Source organism: Tamandua tetradactyla, chromosome 12 (genome assembly GCF_023851605.1).
Source record: "Tamandua tetradactyla isolate mTamTet1 chromosome 12, mTamTet1.pri, whole genome shotgun sequence".
In the NCBI taxonomy this organism is placed as follows: domain Eukaryota; kingdom Metazoa; phylum Chordata; class Mammalia; order Pilosa; family Myrmecophagidae; genus Tamandua; species Tamandua tetradactyla.
The window spans coordinates 4,021,904-4,036,423 of record NC_135338.1 but is presented as its reverse complement, the minus strand read 5'-3'; the positions used below and the strand labels follow the sequence as shown (position 1 = coordinate 4,036,423).

The window sequence follows — 14,520 nt, the reverse complement described above, 5'->3', positions numbered from 1 at the left end:
GCTGTCCATTTTTGAGTTTTTGTATCTAGTCCTGTTGCACAGTCTGTATCCCTTCAGCTTCAATTACCCATTGTCTTACCCTGTTTCTAACTCCTGCTGAACTCTGTTACCAATGACATATTTCAAGTTTATTCTCGAATGTCCGTTCACATCAGTGGGACCATAAGTATTTGTCCTTTAGTTTTTTGGCTGGATTCACTCAGCATAATATTCTCTAGGTCCATCCATGTTATTACATGGTTCATAAGTTTATCTTGTCTTAAAGCTGCATAATATTCCATCGTATGTATATACCACAGTTTGTTTAGCCACTCTTCTGTTGATGGAGATTTTGGCTGTTTCCATCTCTTTGCAATTGTAAATAATGCTGCTATAAACATTGGTGTGCAAATGTCCGTTTGTGTCTTTGCCCTTAAGTCCTTTGAGTAGATACCTAGCAATGGTATTGCTGGGTCGTATGGCAATTCTATATTCAGCTTTTTGAGGAACCGCCAAACTGCCTTCCACAGTGGTTGCACCCTTTGACATTCCCACCAACAGTGGATAAGTGTGCCTCTTTCTCCGCATCCTCTCCAGCACTTGTCATTTTCTGTTTTGTTGATAATGGCCATTCTGGTGGGTGTGAGATGATATCTCATTGTGGTTTTGATTTGCATTTCTCTAATGGCCAGGGACATTGAGCATCTCTTCATGTGCCTCTTGGCCATCTGTATTTCCTCTTCTGAGAGGTGTCTGTTCAAGTCTTTTTTCCCATTTTGTAATTGGGTTGGCTGTCTTTTTGTTGTTGAGATGAACAATCTCTTTATAAATTCTGGATACTAGACCTTTATCTGATATATCATTTCCAAATATTGTCTCCCATTGTGAAGGCTGTCTTTCTACTTTCTTGATGAAGTTCTTTGATGCACAAAAGTGTTTAATTTTGAGGAGTTCCCATTTATTTATTTCCTTCTTCAGTGCTCTTGCTTTAGGTTTAAGGTCCATAAAACCGCCTCCAGTTGTAAGATGCATAAGATATCTCCCAACATTTTCCTCTAACTGTTTTATGGTCTTAGACCTAATGTTTAGATCTTTGATCCATTTTGAGTTAACTTTTGTATAGGGTGTGAGAGATGGGTCTTCTTTCATTCTTTTGCATATGGATATCCAGTTCTCTAGGCACCATTTATTGAAGAGACTGCTCTGTCCCAGGTGAGTTGGCTTGACTGCCTTATCAAAGATCAAATGTCCATAGATGAGAGGGTCTATATCTGAGCACTCTATTCGATTCCATTGGTCGATGTATCTATCTTTATGCCAGTACCATGCTGTTTTGACCACTGTGGCTTCATAATATGCCTTAAAGTCCGGCAGCGCGAGACCTCCAGCTTCGTTTTTTTTCCTCAAAATGTTTTTAGCAATTCGGGGCACCCTGCCCTTCCAGATAAATTTGCTTATTTGTTTTTCTAATTCTGAAAAATAAGTTGTTGGGATTTTGATTGGTATTGCATTGAATCTGTAAATCAATTTAGGTAGGATTGACATCTTAACTATATTTAGTCTTCCAATCCATGAACACGGTATGCCCTTCCATCTATTTAGGTCTTCTGTGATTTCTTTTAGCAGTTTTTTGTAGTTTTCTTTATATAGGTTTTTTGTCTCTTTAGTTAAATTTATTCCTAGGTATTTTATTCTTTTAGTTGCAATTGTAAATGGGATTCATTTCTTGATTTCCCCCTCAGCTTGTTCATTACTAGTGTATAGAAATGCTACAGATTTTTGAATGTTGATCTTGTAACCTGCTACTTTGCTGTACTCATTTATTAGCTCTAGTAGTTTTGTTGTGGATTTCTCCGGGTTTTCGACGTATAGTATCATATCGTCTGCAAACAGTGATAGTTTTACTTCTTCCTTTCCAATTTTGATGCCTTGTATTTCTTTTTCTTGTCTAATTGCTCTGGCTAGAACCTCCAACACAATGTTGAATAATAGTGGTGATAGTGGACATCCTTGTCTTGTTCCTGATCTTAGGGGGAAAGTTTTCAATTTTTCCCCATTGAGGATGATATTAGCTGTGGGTTTTTCATATATTCCCTCTATCATTTTAAGGAAGTTCCCTTGTATTCCTATCTTTTGAAGTGTTTTCAACAGGAAAGGATGTTGAATCTTGTCGAATGCCTTCTCTGCATCAATTGAGATGACCATGTGATTTTTCTGCTTTGATTTGTTGATATGGTGTATTACATTAATTGATTTTCTTATGTTGAACCATCCTTGCATACCTGGGATGAATCCTACTTGGTCATGATGTATAATTCTTTTAATGTGTTGTTGGATACGATTTGCTAGAATTTTATTGAGGATTTTTGCATCTGTATTCATTAGAGAGATTGGTCTGTAGTCTTCTTTTTTTGTAATATCTTTGCCTGGTTTTGGTATGAGGGTGATGTTGGCTTCATAGAATGAATTAGGTAGTTTTCCCTCCACTTTGATTTTTTTGAAGAGTTTGAAGAGAATTGGTACTAATTCTTTCTGGAACGTTTGGTAGAATTCACATGTGAAGCCATCTGGTCCTGGACTTTTCTTTTTAGGAAGCTTTTGAATGACTAATTCAATTTCTTTACTTGTGATTGTTTTGTTGAGGTCATCTATGTCTTCTTGAGTCAAAGTTGGTTGTTCATGTCTTTCCAGGAACCCGTCCATTTCCTCTAAATTGTTGTATTTATTAGCGTAAAGTTGTTCATAGTATCCTGTTATTATCTCCTTTATTTCTGTGAGGTCAGTAGTTATGTCTCCTCTTCCATTTGTGATCTTATTTATTTGCATCCTCTCTCTTCTTCTTTTTGTCAATCTTGCTAAGGGCCCATCAATCTTATTGATTTTCTCATAGAACCAACTTCTGGTCTTATTGATTTTCTCTACTGTTTTCATATTTTCAATTTCATTTATTTCTGCTCTGATCTTTGTTATTTCTTTCCTTTTGCTTGCTTTGGGATTAGTTTGCTGTTCTTTCTCCAGTTCTTCCAATTGAACAGTTAATTCCTGCATTTTTGCCTTTTCTTCTTTTCTGATATAGGCATTTAGGGCAATAAATTTCCCTCTTAGCACTGCCTTTGCTGCGTCCCATAAGTTTTGATATGTTGTGTTTTCATTTTCATTTGCCTCGAGGTATTTACTAATTTCTCTTGCAATTTCTTCTTTGACCCACTTGTTGTTTAAGAGTGTGTTGTTGAGCCTCCACGTATTTATGAATTTTCTGGCTTTCTGCCTATTATTGATTTCCAACTTCATTCCTTTATGATCCGAGAAAGTGTTGTGTATGATTTCAGTCTTTTTAAATTTGTTAAGACTTGCTTTGTGACCCAGCATATGGTCTATCTTTGAGAATGATCCATGAGCACTTGAGAAAAAGGTGTATCCTGCTGTTGTGGGATGTAATGTCCTATAAATGTCTGTTAAGTCTAGCTCATTTATAGTAATATTCAGATTCTCTATTTCTTTATTGATCCTCTGTCTAGATGTTCTGTCCATTGATGAGAGTGGGGAATTGAAGTCTCCAACTATTATGGTATATGTGTCTATTTCCCTTTTCAGTGTTTGCAGTGTATTCCTCACGTATTTTGGGGCATTCTGGTTCGGTGCATAAATATTTATGATTGTTATGTCTTCTTGTTTAATTGTTCCTTTTATTAGTATATAGTGCCCTTCTTTGTCTCTTTTAACTGTTTTACATTTGAACTCTAACTTGTTGGATATTAGTATAGCCACTCCTGCTATTTTCTGGTTGTTATTTGCATGAAATATCTTTTCCCAACCTTTCACTTTCAACCTATATTTATCTTTGGGTCTAAGATGTGTTTCCTGTAGACAGCATATAGAAGGATCCTGTTTCTTAATCCATTCTGCCAGTCTATGTCTTTTGATTGGGGAATTTTGTCCATTAACATTTAGTGTTATTACTGTTTGGATAATATTTTCCTCTGCCATTTTGCCTTTTGTATTATATATATATCATATCTGACTTTCCTTCTTTCTACACTCTTCTCCATACCTCTCTCTTCTGTCTTTTTGGTTCTGACTCTAGTGCTCCCTTTAGTATTTCTTGCAGAGCTGGTCTCTTGGTCACAAATTCTCTCAGTGACTTTTTGTCTGAGAATGTTTTAATTTCTCCCTCATTTTTGAAGGACAATTTTGCTGGATATAGGAGTCTTGGTTGGCAGTTTTTCTCTTTTAGTAATTTAAATATATCATCCCACTGTCTTCTAGCTTCCATGGTTTCTGCTGAGAAATCTACACATAGTCTTATTGGGTTTCCCTTGTATGTGATGGATTGCTTCTCTCTCGCTGCTTTCAAGATCCTCTCTTTCTCTTTGACCTCTGACATTCTAACTAGTAAGTGTCTTGGAGAACGCCTATTTGGGTCTAATCTCTTTGGGGTGCGCTGCACTTCTTGGATCTGTAATTTTAGGTCTTTCATAAGAGTTGGGAAATTTTCAGTGATAATTTCTTCCATTAGTTTTTCTCCTCCTTTTCCCTTCTCTTCTCCTTCTGGGACACCCACAACACGTATATTTGTGCGGTTCATATTGTCCTTGAGTTCCCTGATACCCTGTTCAAATTTTTCCATTCTCTTCCCAATAGTTTCTGTTTCTTTTTGGAATTCAGGTGTTCCATCCTCCAAATCACTAATTCTATCTTCTGTCTCTTTGAATCTATCATTGTAGGTATCCATTGTTTTTTCTATCTTTTCTACTTTGTCCTTCACTTCCATAAGTTCTGTGATTTGCTTTTTCAGTTTTTCTATTTCTTCTTTATGTCCAGCCCATGTCTTCTTCATGTCCTCCCTCAATTTATCGATTTCGTTTTTGAAGAGGTTTTCCATTTCTGTTCGTATATTTAGCATTAGTTGTCTCAGCTCCTGTATCTCATTTGAACTATTGGTTTGTTCCTTTGACTGGGCCATATTTTCAATTATTTGAGCGTGATCCGTTATCTTCTGTTGGCGTCTGCGCATTTAGACAGATTTCCCTGAGTATTGGATCCAAAAGTTTGGAAGATATTTCTGTGAAATCTCTGGGTTCTGTTTTTCTTATCCTGCCCAGTAGGTGGCGCTCGTGGCACACGTTTGTCTGCGGGTCCCACCAGTAAAAGGTGCTGTGGGACCTTAAACTTTGGAAAACTCTCGCCGTCCTGGGGGTTCGCTAGCCGAAGCGGCTTGAGCCGGCCCGGGGTCCGAACGCAGGGAGGGTTGCTGGTCGCCGCAGCCAGGGAAAGAGCCCGTTCGAATTTCTAGTCGGCCCTGGGCAACAAGCGTGGCGGGAGGGCGCCAGCGGCAGCGGCCCGCCCGAGAGAGTGCACGTTCCCCGGGAGTCACGGGTTTGGAAGGGGCCTCCCCCACCCATCACCGTTCTCCGCGGCCTGGGGATTTCCGATTCAATTCTCTCAGTTGGTCCGGGGGGCCGCGTGTGGTGTGGGCGCCAGCCACCACGGTTTCAGGAGACCACCTGTCCAATTCTCCCAGCCGGCCCGGGAAGGGGGAAGGGAGTGACTCCGGCCGCTTGCCGCCCTGCCTGGTGAAGCCTGCGCGCCTCGGCGATCTCACCCGACCTGCTTCTCTCAGCCAGCCAGCCGTTCCAGGATGGGGTACGCTGTCTTTTTTATCTCTGTTGTGGCTTTGGGCGCTTTCTGTATCGTTTCTACTCCCCTAGTAGGTGTCCTGGAGAAGAAACTAAGATCCGCGCGTCTTACTAAGCCGCCATCTTCCAGGAAGTCTCGGATACAGAATTCTTGATTGGCAGTTTTGTTTATAGTACTTTGTATAATTGCAGTGCCTTCTTTTATACATAGTTTCTATTTTATACATGGTCTCACTGAAGTTCCCTTATATGTGACATGTTGCTTCTGTCTTACTGTTTTCAGAATTCTCTCTTCATCTTTGGCCTTACAGTCCTTAAAGGATAATTTTGCCACATATAGGGTTCTTTGTTGACAGTTTTTTCTTTCAGTGTTTAAATTGTCATCCTGTTGCCGCCTGGCCTCCGTGGATTCGGACGAGAAGTTAGCTGTTGATCTTACTGAGGCCCTTTTTCATGACAAGTCACCTCCCCGCTGACACTTTTAAAATTCTTCTGTCTTAGGTTTGACAGCTTTCCTGTCATGTATCTTGGTATGGATTTATTTTAGTTGATCCTGTTTGGAGTTTGTTTGGCATCTTTTCTATGTATCTTCATGTCTTTCTTCAGATTTGTAAAGTTTTATGGCCATTAATTCTTCAGTATTCTTTCTGCCACTTTCACCGTCTTCTCTTTCTGTCATTTCTGTGTTGCTTATGTTGGTATGCCTAATGGTGTCCCTCAGATCAGTGATGTTCTCTTTAGTTTTCTTCTTTTTTCTTTGTCCTCCTTATGTGGAAAATTTCAATTATATTATCTTCCTGCTTGGTGATCCGTCTCCCTGTTTATTGCTGGTGTTCAGCCCCTCTAGTGGATTTTTTAATTCGGTTAGGATACATACAGCCCCAGAATTTCTGTTTGGTCTGTCTGTATTTATATTCTCATTTTGCTTGTGCATTCTTTTCCTAATATTTAACATTTAAGATGGGTGATTTAACATCTATGAGTAGTAGTTCCAACGTCTGGGCTTCTACAGGGATGGTTTCGATTCACATTCTTTTCTTCTAAATTCTAAATTATGGTTTATGAACCATAATTTCCAGGTTTTTATATGTTTTCTAATTTTTTTTTGTTGTTGAGAAGTGGACATTCTGAAATTATAATGTATAAACCTTCGAAATATGATTCTCCCACTCCTCAGGTATTGCTGATTTTTCTTGTTGAATGTTCAGCCTATCAGTTTGTGAATCTTTCAATATATTTTTGCAAAGTGTGTGTTCATTGTTGTGTGTAGTCACTGAAGTTTCTGTCCCTTTATCTTTGCAGTCAACTAGTAACCTGACAAAGGTTTAAACGTCTGGCTCAAAAAAGGAGTAAAATATTGGTATTGTCTCTTTAACGCTTGTAACAGGAACCACTGGGATAGACCATCGCAACCTGATGGCTGGAACCAAGGCAAATGCCTGTGCTGGTCCTTCAGGTCATCATCAGAACAACCAAACCAGACAACCCTTATTTTTGGAGCTAGCCACTTCTAGTCATGGACTGTTCATGCCACAGTTGCAGAGGGATTGAGAAAAGGAAATGGCCTTGTTTTGCACTTGCCACTCACTTGGGAGAGCTCAGAAGCCTCTCCCTTCTTCAAGCATTCTCCTAGTTTAATTTGATCAGAGTCCTAGAGATTCAAAATAGTTAATTTCAATTGTTTTTACCCACTTTGTTGCATTTGCTCTTTTCAATTTGGTGGAGGAACAAACCCCTAGAGCCTCCTATTAACCCATTTTGCATTCCATTGTTACTGTGTTCCTTTTTTACTCTGTGGTAGAAAAAACTGGGAAAGTAGCTCTAACTTTGTTTCTCATTTTTCCCTCAATTCTCCTAGTTATTTTTAATTGAGTTTAATAGAATGGAGTATTGCTTCTATTTGTCTATGCACGTTAAGGAGCCTGGATTTTCAATAATAATCAGAATAAGTTGATGTTCTGGAATGTTTATCTTTTGAGGAGATAAGAAAATGAAATGGTGGGACAGATTGGTCTTTTGAGTCTTGTTTTATGGCCTTACTCAACAAAATGGCAATTTAATTTTGTTCTTCCAATACATCTTTTCAACTCTTAATAAGTGTCTATAATCCAGAAGTTTAGACAATTGAGAAAGTTGTTGGTTAAAAGAAACAATTTGGGGAAGGCATTTGAAGAGATACTAGGAGTACAGCAACATTATTTAGGGTAAATCATGCATGATTCTAGGATAAGAAACAGGAAGCAGTGATTAGAGAAGGGCTGGTCAGGCTAATAATGGATGGAGAAAGATTACAGAGGAAGCTGAGCGAGGTCTGAATTGGTTCACGGAGCAGGATAGTCTAAATGATACAGGTCCTTCCTTCAACAGCCTGAAAGGGATGAGGTTGTAGGCTTTACTTTATAATATGGGTCTACATATTTTAGAGGAGTTTTTTTTGGGGGGGGGGGGGGAGGTTTTGGAGTATTAAAATAACCTATTGATTTATGTGTGTAAAACTTAACAGGATTTGAAAATGATCATGAAGGGACTAAAGCATTTGTAATTCAAATTATTTTGATTCGGGGTTATGAAAAGGCTCTTCTAATTCACTGAAAATTCATCAATTTACTGCACTTGTCTCAGTAGAGTTTCTTAGGAAATTATGTCAGTTTGTTTTTGTTACCAATTTATCTTTTACTTTCCCTGCTAAGTTTCAACTCTGTTCTGTTTCATACTCTTCTAGACTTAGAGGACATGGGAAATAATTGAAGCTTGCATGTGGTTATTTTGGAGACCACTGGAATGTGAATAAAAACAATTTTTGTTTGATATAAATTATATAAATATATAATATTTTAAATTCTTTTTGGATAATTTTTTTTGTTTCTGGAGTAGAAATTCTTTTCAGTATTGATTTTGACCTTTAAGGATCCTAGACTTACATTTTTTATTTAAAAAAAAATTAAGCAATCTGGTAATATTCTTTTAAAGTAAGAGTGGGGGCTATAACATGAAATTTAATGTGATTATATCAACCACATGAGGTTTTCTGTGTGATTGTCTGACAGTTCTTGTATTTGGCTTGGAAGACCTAGTTGCTATAACTAGAGTCAATCTCTGAAGTAAGTGGGTTTTAGGGCACAAATAGAGCTGTAAGGAATGACAACCTGTTAAATGAAGAAGTCATTGTGGTGAATATTTGGTTTTAATGATCTACTTTAGGTTGATATTAAAACTCTATTTCATATCGTTGTTTCCTTTCTGATGCAGTTTTCAACTTGACCAACAATGTGGATTTAGACAACACCAAAAAGAAAATGGAGATATATCAAAAGGAAAACAAGGATGTTATTCAGAAAAATAAGTTAAAGCTGGTTGGTGGCTCTATTTATTTTCGTTCTTCTGTATTAGAAATCAAGGCTTCCACATGATACTTTTAAACCTGAGAATTTGGTTGAAATTTAGGCCATAAATACTAATATATATATGCTTGTAGATTTGTAGGCATACATTACTGTTGCAAATCAACTTTTATGACACTAATGTCTGACTGTGTTTTCTTAGTGAAATGAATCATTAAGGTTGGTAATTCTTAATGCTAGTTTTGCCTGGCTATAACATTCTTGGGTAGATGTGCACTTGGACAGTAGCCACAAAATAATGGAAGTGCATTTTTTTCTCTCTGACGTTAATTTCTATCTCATCTAAAAGGGAGAGAAACATAGACGAACATTTCTGGAGCTCCCATGATGGTGATAAAGAAAATAAAGACATTATTAGAAACTAAAATGAATTCAGTTTTGTAAACTAAGCTTAACTTTGATTTCTCTGTTTTTACCTCATTTGTTTTACTGAAATAGTATCTTTACTAACATATAAAAATAGTTTCAGTTTGTTTTACTTGATTTTGTATTCAAATTTGTTCTGAAATATTTCAGGATAAATTCATGATTAAAATGTATTTTAAAGAGAAAAAAGAATTGTATCCATGTAGAAATGTTATTTTCTAATTTACATAATTTAGCTGTCATTTCTTTAGTACAACTTGGTTTTCTAGACTTTGAGTAAAGTAGAAGAAGGTGTTTTTGAAGTCTTTATCAGGAATTTGCATATATCTCAAAGTGAAATGAATATATTTGGGTCACCTAGCTGATATTTTCTCTGTATTTAGAAGGGACTTCATCCTTAAAGTGTTTCATTAAGGCACTTCTTACCTGCCATAAAAGTTTAAGGAATTGGCAGTACATTCCCATTCCATTTATACCCAGCCTGGCTTCCTTAAAAAGGTTTCTCATTTCTGAGAGCATAATTATGCTATCAAAATTAATCTCCTTGTCCAGTATTCTTCTATGGGTACATCAGAAGATGCATGCAAAATAAGGATATCTTGATAACTTGTTACATTAACTCTATTTAATGCAATAGTGGAAGCTTCAAATTTACAGCACAGCTACAAAAATAATACAAATCCCATACAGAAAACTCCAGTATACAGTTATCCTTCCCCCTTCCCAGATATCAAGATTCACTAATTTTAACTCTTTTCCACATTTGCCGTATTGTTCTATCAATCCATGCCTCTTTCTGTTTACCTGCCCGTCTGTCTACCTGTCTATTTATCAATCCATTTTCTAAACACTTGACTGTAGGTTGTATACTTCATGCTCCTTGAATACTTAATGCTGTCCGGTACATTCCCTAAGACCAAGTATATTCATTTGTTACCACCTTATAGTTATCCAATCAATAAATTGGAGATTGATATAAAGCTTACAGTCTATATTCCAAATTTTCTGTATTTCTAAATATATATGATACTTTTCTCCTCCCTTGTTAGATCCCGTCCAGGATCATGTATTACATTAATTGTCATTTTTTTCTTTAGATGCCTTTCTTTCTTTCTTTTTTTTTTTTTTAATTGTGGAAAGATACATATGGTGCAAACTTTCCTATCACAACCATTCATAAACAGACCACTCAGTGGGATTAATCAAATTCATAGTGTTGCAGTATCATCACCAGTTCCCATTAATAAAACCTTCTCCAGATACCCCGTACCAATTATGCATTAATCCCCAACTTCCCTGCTGCTTGTCTCTGGCCATCTATATTCTAATTTCTATCTCTATGAGCTCACATATGCTCTTTACCATGAGTCTTAAATTTAACATCCTAAATGTGTAACAATCTCTCTCTCTCTTTTTTTTTTTAATACATGGGCAGGCACTGGGAATCGAACCCGGGTCCTCAGGCATGGCAGGCAAGCATTCTTACCTGCTGAGCCACCGTGGCCCGTAACAGTCTCTCTTGTTCTGATACCATTTTGACTTCAATGGTATACACAAACTTTATTCCTGTACTGGTTTTAGTATTTTAAAGAACGAATTTCTAATTACCTTAGAACTTTAAAATAATAGGTTATTGAAGAAAATATTTTATTTCACACATGTTATAAGGATAGTATTTGACCTTTATCCTTCTATATCAGTGTTTAGCACCTGGGTATTTTATAACTGAATGTTTTGTTCAGTAAGTCATTATTATTTATTAATTATTTATTCTATGCTGAGTGTTTATACTTATTAATTATACTTAACTGGGAGTTTGGCACTGATATAAACATAAAGACTTAGGGTTATATTTTTTAAAGATGTTGGTAGGTAATATGTATTAGTAACTATCTTAGAGCACTTAAGTGGTCCGTGGAGGATGGGCTAACTTACATGGCTGATGTCTGTTACTTAACTTATGGTAGCAGCTTGCCTTTTCTGTTTCTGTGATATAGAAAGTCTCACCTTTCCAAAAATATTAGACTTGTATCAAAGAAGAAAAGAAATAACCTCTTGCACAATTAAACACATGAATTGACCCATTTCTACCAGAGAAAAGTAGTACTGGGCAAATAAGATTGACTTAAGACTATTTATTTGAGCTATCTACTGAGGAGGTCTCATTTGTTTCCTGGAGCTGGCATCCAACATCAATTAGAATACATTGAGAAACTGAACAAGGGTGAGCTAATCTTGCAGCAGTCTTAATGTAGGCTATCTTAATTTTTGTTTCTGGTTTTCTGGGTTCTCATGAGCAGCCGAGATTGCCTGCTGGAATATTTAACAGTTTTGCAAAAAAAAGGATCAGTTCAGTGAACATTTATTGAACATCTACCAAGTATATAGTATACAAAGATAGAGCCTAGATCCTTCGAGAACCAGGTGATTTCAATCCAATGTCATAAGCAATTAGAATGTTCTGTATGGCTTCTATTATGAGATCACAGAGAATACATACGGGGAGGATTTCTTAGAGAATTCCAGGAGAGATGTTGCCTGAAAGGAGCCTTGAGGACAAGTACAACATACCCAGGTGAAGATGAAAAGTGGTGTGGAGGCTGCCACAGGATATTCCAGGCGACAAGATAAGAATGTATGGATAATCTTGGAGAATTGTGGGTGTTGAAAGTATTTTTATATTGCTAAAGTTAAAGGAGAGAGTTGCAGTTAGAGAAATAGAAAGAGCTTAGGTCACATAAGACTTTACATAATGTGAAAAGTAATTTGGATTTGTTTTTAGGTTTTAGCATGTTTTGAGCCCTTTCTTCAAATGAGACAGTATTTAGAATACTACAGTTGAAGTGATGATGGAAGGAGGGGTATACTGGAGTCTCATCTGCTTAATCTCTTCACTAGTGTATTTTAAGGCATCTTATTTGGGAAATAGAATTTCTTAGAACAATGCTATAAAAATACTGTTGTTGATGATAGTCATTGAAGAATTTTAAACTGTTGAAAAGTCTTGCTTTAACTTCCATGAGCTTTTCTGTTCTTCTCGCTGCTGTTACTCCTCTTTTCATCCTCCTAAGGGGCTTGCCTGAAATTTCTGCATGTTCCTTAAATGCAGGATCCTCTTATGAAGGAATGAAGGGTGTCTCTTCATGGTTACTCCTTAACACTAATTATTCTCAAATGTTTCTGCAGATCATTTTTTTTTCTTCTGAGCTCCTACTGTTATATTATGTAATATATCCACATTTCTACACATGGTTTAGACATTCTGGATGTACTGCAGGCTGATATGCTCCGGACTGAGCTTTTTCACCCTCCCACGTTTTTCTCCTATTACATTCCTTGTAACAGTCAATGCCATCAGCATCCATCCAAATGTTCAAGACATATCTAGCTAGTCTTCATGTACTGTTGATGGTCTCTCCTATATTTTTCAAACCTGATTCCTCCTCTATTTCTACGATTTTTGTCTTATTTAGGAAGCACATCATGTTTTGTCTGGGCTGTTGAAGTACCCTTTTAAATTGCCTTCCTGTATTCAGTCTTGAACCTCACTGATCTGTATACCTCACTGCTTCTACTCATCTTTCTAAATCCATCTCTTGAATTCCCTTAATGTCTGCCCAGTTGCCTTAGTATGGTACAAATTCGCTTAGTCTTTTGCACGACATGCCCTCCATGATTTGCCTTTTGTTTGCCTCTCCAGCCTTATCTAGACCTTTCTGTACTTCATAACTTGGCAATACCAAGCATTTCACCTTTTTTCACTTTTTTATACCTTTGTTCTCTCTGCCTAAATGGTGGTTCCAGAGTGCTGTGGGGGTGTGAAGTCTTATATCAACCTCTGTATGAAATCTTTTCTGATTCTACTTGTCTTCCATCCCAAGAAAAATTTACAGCTGTATCAATTGTGTCCCCATGTTATACCTTCCTAATGTTTTCATATTTAACTGCGTATGTGTGTGTGTGTGTATTACGCTGTCCTTTTTTTGGGTTCATCCTTTTCTGTTTCTGGGCCTCCAATCATGTGGTTCACTTTTCCAGTCCTCTTCTCAACCTGTAACTTTGTACACGTATTCCTGCGACTGCTTTTAGACCAAGTTTGAATTCCCTCCTCCACTGGGGGCCTGACCAGAACAGTGACCTTGTTAATAGAGGAGGAGAAATTCATAAGGTGACTAGAAGAGTTACTAAGAGGATTTAGCAACTGATTTAATTTAAGAGGATGGAGTAGAGGAGTAATAAAAAATTACTTAGAAATTCACCTTGACTTAACTGAGGGTTTGGTGTGTACTTAACAAATGTGAGGAATATAGGAAGATGATTGACTTCGGGAAGCTATCTGATTAATTTTGGACTTAATGAGTTTAAAGCATAAATGAAACTTTTTTCTGCATGAGAACTTCGAATTTATCTAATGATGTGTGAGTTGAAAAAAAACTGAGGGTTTTAAATATGATCTCACATTTAAAAAATACTTTTTTTGTGAAGTCTCTGTTAATTCATATATTATGTTTGTGATACCCAAACCTGTTTTTACCTCCTTCCATGTTTTATTTGCTTTGAGGTACCATAAATTCAGTGTTTTGTTGAATTAGGAATGAAAGGAATTTTTAAGAAAAAGATTTTTAAAAATTCAGATTTTACTATATTTCTCATTCATAAGACTTAAAGAGCAAAGAATAGGTATAATATTACTTTTAACTATAAGCTAGAGTTGGAATAAGTTTTAGAGCCTGAAAGTATTTAATATTTCTAAGGAACTTCATAAAGGAGAAATGAATAGAACTATATTTAAGTCTGTCTACATATTAGATTTGAGTTTTGAGTTTTTTTTGTGTTAGGAAATAACTTCAGTTTTTAAAAACTTACCTTAAATGAATGCTTTAATGTAATAATACTTATTTTAGTTTGGCAAACTGAAACTTGATTGAACACTGTGATGACTTTATTATCATATGTGTTCTGTAAATTGTTTCTTTTAAATTGTTTATTAAATGGACTGTTTCAGTTAACCATTCTGTGTGGAGATGGTAAGTTTTTTTCCTGAAAGGAATGACTTGAAACTGTCTGTAATATTAGAAATAAATAAATCTCTTACAAAGCACAGTCCCCAGAGTTCTGCAGCTGGGCCTAGTGTACTT

General features: G+C 36.6%; 1 protein-coding gene across 1 annotated transcript in view; it reads left to right on the top strand.

Moving 5' to 3' along the window:
- Window positions 1-14,520, top strand: part of MNAT1 (MNAT1 component of CDK activating kinase) — a 340,377-nt gene that overhangs the window by 131,619 nt on the left and 194,238 nt on the right. Inside the window, exon 4 of the mRNA XM_077122460.1 lies at window positions 8,865-8,968. Within this exon, the coding sequence (XP_076978575.1) occupies window positions 8,865-8,968 (104 nt within the window). The remainder of the gene's footprint in view (window positions 1-8,864; window positions 8,969-14,520) is intronic.